We start from the raw sequence: 8,696 nt of genomic DNA, 5'->3' as shown, positions 1-8,696 counted from the left end.
CTCCAAGTACGAATAGCATTACCAATGCTCTCTTCCTGCCGTTGCCGCCTGACGGCAGAAGAACACTCGCGATTACTCCTCGGACTAAAGGTCCTAAGGATACACAGAGGCAACACGAGAAGACTAACCCAACAAGAGATGTCGTCAGGCTTGCAAATGACCTTATCAAGCGCGCCTTTCAATACCCGGGAAAAACCCAAACGACATTTTGGAGGGATGGATTTCACGGTGCAAAGACGTGTGGAAAGCAATCTGTCAAGAAGAGTGACGGTAAAAGAAAAATCACGTTCTTGCACCGTAGTATCCACATGACTAGGTACATCGGAATTGAGTTGCGGTTTAGAAAGACCATATAGCACAAACCGAAGAACACCATCCCCATTATCAGGCGGGGCCACAAAATTAGAACCTGCACCATGCCGACATTTAGAACGAATAGCATGCGTCTTGAAACAATCCCCGCAAAGCCAAATCCCCATACGACGGAAGGTCAACTCAGCCTCAGCGAAAATAGCCAAGTCTGTGGTAAGAGAGTGTCGTGTTACTGCTTTAGCGGCATCATCACTACAATGACGATCACGAAGATGAGTGATCAAAGAGCTCCTAGTAAGTCCATTTCCCCCGCCATCTTGACACCCATTAAGACCCACAAATGGGAAATGAAAACGCACCACAACAGTAGGCATTAGAAACAACAACACCTATAGACGTGAGACTCCCAAGAAAAACAATATCCAATCACAACCCAACAATATCCAATCATAACCCGACAACTCCAATCACAGCAACACCCACTATCAAAGTAAATTACTGTAACAACACCAAAAAAACACCAAATACAATATATAGTAACTTACTTTGAGTCCCACGATGATATGGCAGGAGCAGGAATAATGCACCACAAACAAAACTAAAATCAACGACAGAAATAATGCACCGCAAAGAAACCACCGGAACAACCCACAGCAACACACCGGAAACCACCAGAACCAACACACCGGAACACACCGAAACACACCGGCCACACACCAGAGAAAACCCACAGCAACACACCGGAAAACCCACAGCAACACACCGCAAACCCGACACGCTAACACTCCCCGAAACTTCAGAATACCCAAGCCAAAAACTCGTTACACCAACCGCCGGCACACCAAACCTAACCCCTCGCCAGCACACCTACCGTAGCAGCACCAGAACAATCCGTTGAACCCAAAAACCGCCGTTGAAACAGCTCCAAGAAATCGTACGAACCAACAACCTAAGACCCAATAATGCAGCCCGCAACTCCTTACCCCGAACCGTAGAACGCAATTCCGGACGCAGCCTAAGTCGCCAGAGAAAACCAATGACTGTTGGTCGGTCGATGACGTGGAACACCAGCGCACGGCTGTGTTTCGCTGACCCCTAACCTAATCTCCCTAATCGCCCAAGTCGAGAGCTATTATTATTATTATTATTCTTATCATTATTACTACGACTACTACTACTGTGGTTATTTAAAATATGCAACTTTTTTACTTTTTTTAAGTTAAAAATAATATTAACACGAACAACAACCACGAATTTGAAATTAACATATACGATAAATAATTGGAATTTATATAATTTCATAGTTTCTTAAAAAAACATCCACAAACACAAAATTTTTTGTTTGGCTAAACAATCTAATAATCAAAACAAAACGAAAGACAATTTCGGTCAACTTCGTCGACTTCGAACTCTAGACTACCAAATTCATACTAATCAACACAACAACAAATAAACAGCAGTAGTAATAGCAGACAGGAGCTAGCAGTTGCAAACAAACAACTGTTCTACTAACAACAGAAACAACAACAGCAGACAACATGCAGCAGTGACAGCAGTACAGCAGTACAGTAAACGTAACAGCAGCAAATAGTAACATCAGCAGACGGAAACAGCAGCAGACAGTAACAGCAGCAGCTAGCAGTGACAGCAGCAAATAGAAGCGAAAATCGTATGAGATCCTGCAGGACAAAATTTTGCTTTAGTCGAAGCTATATTGAAGAAGAAGGCTAAATTGTGTATCAATTGACCTTGTACATTTTTGAGTTTGGAAGTTAGTATAGACTCTCAAAATGTTCTAGCAATATAAAGAGTTTCATATAACCATTCAGGCTAAGCATGGCTGAGCTAAGGTGAAAAAAAGGAAAAGAATTAGCTATAATGAGTAACTGACAACCTCTTCCAAGAGTTACAAGCACATTTCTCCACGAGGACTTGGCCAATAGGAAGGGGCTTGATTGTTGCCACTCATTGAGTACTGACAGCCTAATTGCCTAATTGCCTCAGGTAAGTCTCAGAAAAACTACTCTCCGCAACTCTAATTAAAGATAAAAGAATCAACGCAGCTAATTTCAACTGCGAACTCTATATAGAACTATTATTTACTCTTAAAATTATTACGTCTAGGACATAAGACCGTACGTGTAAAAGCTAATAGGAACTATACAACTACTTGCTCCAACCCTAGAATAGATGTCACAACCGATGAACATTTGAAAGAATTCAAGTTCCCAAACTATCTTTTGTTCTTTGTGGGCACTAAGGTGGGTTGACTATTGAACTAACTCCAAGTATATCTCAACCGATGAACATTTGAAAGAATCCCTATCAGACAAAATGTTTACTGCAGTACATAACTTAGAGAAAAAACTTGTATTCATATAATTAAGTTTTAAAGGCCTTAGAACAAAAACCTAATCTAGGACCACAAAAACATACCTCCCCACTATGGGAAGTATATGGCAGCTATAGGTAGAGTACATGCTACAATCATTATACCCATATAAGTTATTCCCCTCTCTTTTGTGTATTGAGATCCTTTGAAGAATATCAGTTGACTTAAGACCGCACCCACGTTTCCACCGGCTCCTATCATACCAGAAATCACTCCCAAAGCTCTGACATTGATAAAACAGACAGTACATATGGTCAAAACATATTTTCCTGTAAGCCTAAAACATATGCATTATAAATTCAAGTTCATGTTGTTCCTTGCTCTAAGATAACTCAATTTACCTTTATACCATAATCGGAAACTCCATATTAGTACAAAACACGCAGGAACACCATCAAATAGCTAAATCCCACATTCAACCAATTGATGCTAAGTTCACAGAGTTGTAAAATCACAAAACACCAATTGACTAAATACAGACAAGTCAGAAATGCCACCAGTAAACTGATTATCTGAATGAACCATCATAGTATATAAACGATGCCATAATTATAAATAGTAACACTGCTCGCAATATTTTACTAAGAATAATAATAACAACAAAAAAAGTAGGTCCACACCGTGGGAGGTAAACTGGCAAGACTTGTATCCCCAATGTGATTGTCACTAAGGTCTCTGATTCATATAATTAATTTTTTGTTAGCACCATATGATTCGAAATATTCTGTCATTCTTCATGAACATTCAATATGTAAACCAAATGTCGCAACTCGTAACATTGATATAATTTATAATTCTGACTTTCTCTCGTAAAACAAAATTGGGAGTAAAGAAGCACAAAACACCGGGACCAAAGGACCTCACCACCACCCGCGCCGGAATTTGATACTGCCAATTTCACCACTGCCGGAAAAAAATTCGTCTTCCTGCCACGAGAAGAAATAAAAATTGAGATAAAATTTAAACAAAGAACTCCATAATTAAATAATCAAACCGTTATTTTGTTCAAATAATCTCAAACAAAATACACCTCTACATAAGATTATTTTTGTTTCTTTCAATACAATCAACTGGAACAAGAGGAAGGGGAAGACATTGTAATACAAGAACTGAAGTTAAGATGACAAAAAGGATGAGCCAAGCGCATGCAGTACATGAATTACAGGAAGAACGATATCAAGGCCTTTATTAAAAGGGTTTAGAAGGAATTCCAGACTGCAAACAGTCTCAGACCTAGAGGACATCATCGCAGAAACGAAGATAAACAACAAGATCACCAATGAATTGGTACTACAATTCGAATTGGTGGTGAATTTATCAGAGTACCTGACTATTACGAGAAGTATTAAATTTTTTCTACTAGCTTAATAAATCTGTTGCTTATAATTCAAAATTAGAAGATAGTAATACTTCTATTAACGTTAATTGAGATCTTGTTACATCTCCCAGCTTAACCATCCTTTGCTGATCCACCTAATCTGTTTCCTTTCTCTCATCATATAATTCTGGTTCCTATGAAAAGACGGACACAAACTGTCTAACCAAATTATCTGTTCTAAAAGCTCGAAAAAAAAAATACAGAAACCCCCGCTTACCAGAAGCAAAACCTGAGACTAAGCTTTACAAGGTTGAAAAGCAAGAAGAAATTCTGACGTTTCAATTTAACAGTGGAGATTTAGACCGATCAGAATTAGTCATATTACGGGACACTAGAATATCACTGCTTCAGTCAAGTCCACACAGAACCCAAAACATGTCCACGCTCAAGATTGCTTCCGGATTGTAAGAAAGACAAATACACAGGAGGATTCATGAATCAAGTGTAAAGAAGAAAAGATATTTAGTACTCAATCCAATAAGCACCAATTATAGCGTAAGGATCATTACGAAACGGAGGTAATTTGTTGTAACGTACCCCTAGTTTTCGGTATTGTAAATCTGATAGCCATATCCAGTTTCTGCCTCGTCTTTACTGCTAAATAGAATTTCATTAAATGAAGTAAACACAAAATCCAATCAGATAATGCCATGGACTCACAAATCCCGAATAAGAGAGTGTAGGTACTAGGTACTCATGATAAAAAATAAAATACAAAATGAAAACTTCAAATGAAAAGAATAAGGTCACGCATTACTAATTGTGTATTAAAAGTCTAATACAATACATCAAAATATTCAGCTAATGGATATTATTATAACAATGATGAAAAGATCCAAAGCTTTATTACTTATTGTGTTAGTGAGAGGTAAAAGTCCATAACTGGAGGTAACAACAGTTGGTAGCAGACATTCTTGATTGAAATTGCACTCCTAGTTGGCAGTTGATAGCAGACATTCTTGATTGATTTTCAATTTATGATTAGTTCAATGATGGCTTAAAGGTGGAATTCACGATTGCGAGGTAGAAGACGGTGGTGATGGAGGAAAATTGGTGGGCCTCGTGGCTTCACGGGGGCACTCATGGTGGCTAGAGACCGTAGAATCGGAGAGAGGTGGGGTTGAGTGTGTGTGAAATCAAACATTGGAAAAAATGTATTAAAACAAAATCTAAACTGCCGAGCCCCTAAATCATCTTTCTATTAACTCTATAGTCTCCAACTTCTAATCTCCACAATAACAGGAACTTAGCCAAAATATTGGAACTTGAAATGAAAATATCAATCATTTTAACTTCAAATTGTTGCTCCTAGAGGAAGGCCACATACCAAAAGCTTATGATCAACTTTAACTCTTTTCAAAAATAGTATACTTTGTCTTATCACCTAAACCAAAATACCTTACATTTCTCAAGTTCAGAAAGATGCTTCATAATTCTGATGCACCCTGTAAGGCTGTAACTAGATTCATAATTTTGAGAAATATAGAACAACATCAAAATCGACAATGAAGTCCGAAATCAGGGGAAAGCTGGATAATTTGAATTTCCTATGGTTTATTAAGGAGTACGGAAAGACTGTAATGGGGAATACAATATATACATACTTAGCTGCAACAAAGAAACATAAGTTTTATTTCATTGACAACCTAACTTAATCCCTAAAATGTTAATTGGACACTTAAACTCCAAAATAAATAACGACAAGAATATGCCCAAATGCAGAAGAGAGAAAAAGTCCTTTTTGCCTTCCAATTTGAATAAATTACAGGAGTTTAAATCCGCAACATAAGGATTCAACTACTAATTAAATTCAATACAAAAAGCTTGAGATTAGTTGTATTAATTAAAGAAAAAAAGCTTATGGAACTTACCAGATCGAGTTAGATGATTGCAATTCAAAAAAAATTCAGCGATATCTGAAAACAATTTCAATCAATTGAACCAAAAGCGCTAAATCAAACCCTGTTTCATTTTTAAGGGGAAAAATTATTAAAGTTGAAAAGAGATAGATAACATACGAAGCAAATGTTGTTGCGGATAAGGAGACCGAATTCAAGGTTAATAGCTCCGCCGCACATGGAGAGGAGAGGAGGCGGTTGCGGTGTTCAACGAGAGGCAAGTCGGCGACGGTATGGTGGTGCGCACTAGTCTTTGCCCAGGAGATGAGAGGAGGCGGTTGCGGTAGCTAGGTAGCGCCTTCCAACAGTAGGCGAGTCCCCAGTGAGAAGCAGAGGGAGAAACGCAGGACAGGAGAGTATATAGAAGTCGTGACATGGTGGTGCTTTGGGGTGGGTGGTGCTTTTGGGAAGAAGCAGTGAGAAGTAGGGATGTAGGGGGGGTGAGAAACGTGGGGAATGAAAGGGGTGAAATTTTAGTAATGGAGGGGATTTTGGGTGAATAGAAAACTCCAAGCACTTGTAAAAAATTTCTTCAAATCTTTTTAAGTTTCGATTAGGTGATTCGGGTTTCTCTAAAACCCAAACACTTGAGGTTTTTTCTATGAATGCATTTTGGGGTTTCGTTGGAGTATTTTTTAGGTTTACGACCGTAGAATCGGAGATGGTCTTTTTGTTTGTTTTAAGAAAAATAGGCATCTCTTTTATTTGGCAAAAGTATATATTTATCAAAAAAAAAGCAAAAGTATACACTTATAGTAAAAATCTCATAAATATCAGAAAACGGATGTAAATAAAGTGAAATATATTTATTTTGAAAATCGTATCTATTTATAAATGCAAATAGAAAAATATCCTCATACCTAAACTTGTAAATTATCATCAAACTATTTATATTTTTAACTAAAAATAATAAATGAAATAGATAAAGATAATAATGAATTGTTGGGGAAGGGGAAAGTTTAGAGATTTTCAGAAAATTAAACGTAAGATCAAATTATTTTCTTTATTTTTTGGTTTCTTGCGGTTTTAGAAATTTCAAAGAAATTAAGCCCAAATTCTATTTTTCCTTTTGGCGGCAAGTAGTTAAATTTTCTATCAATATGGGATTTTTTAGGATTAGCCCTTATTTTTATTGCAAATATTTAATTTCCTTCTTAAAAAATAAGGTAACACTCCATAGTGTTACCATAAAATGTTACCTATTTTAAAAGTGTTACCATAAACTGTTACCTATTTTAAAATTGTTACCATAAACTGTTACCTATTTTAAAAGTGTTACCATAAACTCAAGAGCATAGTCGCCCAACTCCAGATCTTTGTAGGTTTAATGTGTTTGAAGTTGTATTAGCAAGAAGTGTGTTTAAGAGTGTGTTTAGTAGATGTGTTTAGGAATTGTGTTTAGTGGAAGTGAAAAGGCTTTGAACTTTGCTTCACTTTATTCCAACCTTGTACATTGAATTAGCTTTGATGGAGGCTTTAGAGCCAAATAAAAGTTATTTTGTTAAATTCCGCTTGAACATGCTTTTCTTTTTAATTTCCACATTTGGAATAAAAACAACAACAACAATTGAATTTTGATTTTTGATTTGATTTTTAGGATGCCCTTAATTGAGGAAACTTTGAATTTTTTTGTATTAAGGTGGCCGTTCCTGAGGTTACATACGTGACCCGTTAAGGAATCAGGCCAAACGTAATTCTAACTTACAGAACTTTTTGAGTTTCACTTTGAATTTTGAATTTAGGACTTAGACATAGAACTTCTTCATTTGATCCAGGTTCGTCAAAGAACGGAACTCAGTCCCATCGACATCTGTTAATTCGACTGTGAAGGAAATAATGCCCTTGGTCCAAGTATGAATTTAATGGTAAGTCTAATAAATGCGGTTCAGTGTTAATTATACAAGTTAATAATTCAGTGAGATCAAGTGCACTGTATGCCTAGCTAGAGGCAGCTTCAGTTCAAGTGGATTAATGAGATTAATCCACAGCTTACTCTTGACTGAAACCGTAGGGTCACACAAATAGTACGTAAAAGGATCAAGTATTTAATGGCATTAAATACTCCATCTATGGATATTCGGAATCGACGGATCTTGGTTCCAGTGGGAGCTCAGATCGTCAATGGCAAATAATGAATACTCTGGAAACGATGATATTGCCGGAAACAGAAATATGGATCGTATCGGAAATATAAATATTATCCAAATTATAGATGTTGCCGGAAACGGAAACATGGTACGTATCGGAAAATATTATCGGAAATGGAAATATTGCCGGAATCGAAAATATTGCCGGAAACGGAAATATTGTCAGAAATGGAAATATTATCGGAATCAGAAAATAATTCCGGAAACTAAAATATTAAATATTTTTTCGAAACGGAAATTAATTCCGGAATCGGAAATGTTAAATATTGTTCGTATCGGAAATGAATTCCGGAATCGGAAAATTAATCGGAAGCGCGTCGTACGAATTAGCGTCGGACGAGCTTGCTAGACGAAGGCCCAGCGCGAAGCCAGGCCCACGTCCAGCAAGCCTAGCGCGCGTCACAGCAGCCCATGGCAACGCCAGGCCCAGCGCGCCAAGGCTGCGAGTACAATGGCAGCGAGCACGCGTGGGCTTCGTAGCCTGCTGCGGGCTTTGTGTGTGTGCGGGCGTGGCCTGCTCGCATGCGGGCCATGCTCGTGTGTGTTTGTGCTTGCGTACGAAACCTTAA

General features: G+C 37.7%; 1 protein-coding gene across 12 annotated transcripts; it reads right to left on the bottom strand.

The window, feature by feature from the left end:
- Positions 1-1,581: 1,581 nt before the first annotated feature.
- On the bottom strand, positions 1,582-6,490 carry LOC110796451 (uncharacterized). 12 transcript variants are annotated; one of them, XR_008930821.1, is made up of 6 exons: positions 6,101-6,485; positions 5,954-5,998; positions 4,620-4,676; positions 3,569-3,630; positions 3,325-3,379; positions 1,582-1,991 (listed from the first exon to the last, which is right to left on the bottom strand). XR_008930821.1 is itself a non-coding variant. In XM_056840621.1 (3 exons), exons 1-3 carry the CDS (start codon positions 6,158-6,160, stop codon positions 1,724-1,726), a joined length of 390 nt encoding a protein of 129 aa, XP_056696599.1. In that variant the 5' UTR covers positions 6,161-6,484; the 3' UTR covers positions 1,582-1,723. The 12 variants fall into 12 exon arrangements, 3 of the variants coding, with proteins under 3 accessions (XP_056696599.1, XP_056696597.1, XP_056696598.1); XR_002535592.2 differs by having other exon boundaries at positions 3,325-3,630; positions 4,620-4,679; positions 6,101-6,486; XR_008930823.1 differs by lacking the exon at positions 4,620-4,676 and having other exon boundaries at positions 6,101-6,486.
- Between the last annotated feature and the right edge of the window lie 2,206 nt (positions 6,491-8,696).

Source organism: Spinacia oleracea, chromosome 3, assembly GCF_020520425.1.
Source record: "Spinacia oleracea cultivar Varoflay chromosome 3, BTI_SOV_V1, whole genome shotgun sequence".
Classification (NCBI taxonomy): Eukaryota; Viridiplantae; Streptophyta; class Magnoliopsida; order Caryophyllales; family Amaranthaceae; genus Spinacia; species Spinacia oleracea.
The sequence above is the reverse complement of the archived record's forward strand: the minus strand, read 5'-3'. Positions and strand labels throughout refer to the sequence as shown.

Coding starts and splice junctions, on each gene's coding strand:
- LOC110796451 (XM_056840619.1), bottom strand. CDS start 2,954: ATGTACTGTCTGTTTTATCAATGTCAGAGCTTTGGGAGTGATTTCTGG. Junction 1,992..2,748: donor ATACTTCCCATAGTGGGGAG/GTATGTTTTTGT, acceptor TTTGTCCTGCAG/GATCTCATACGATTTTCGCT.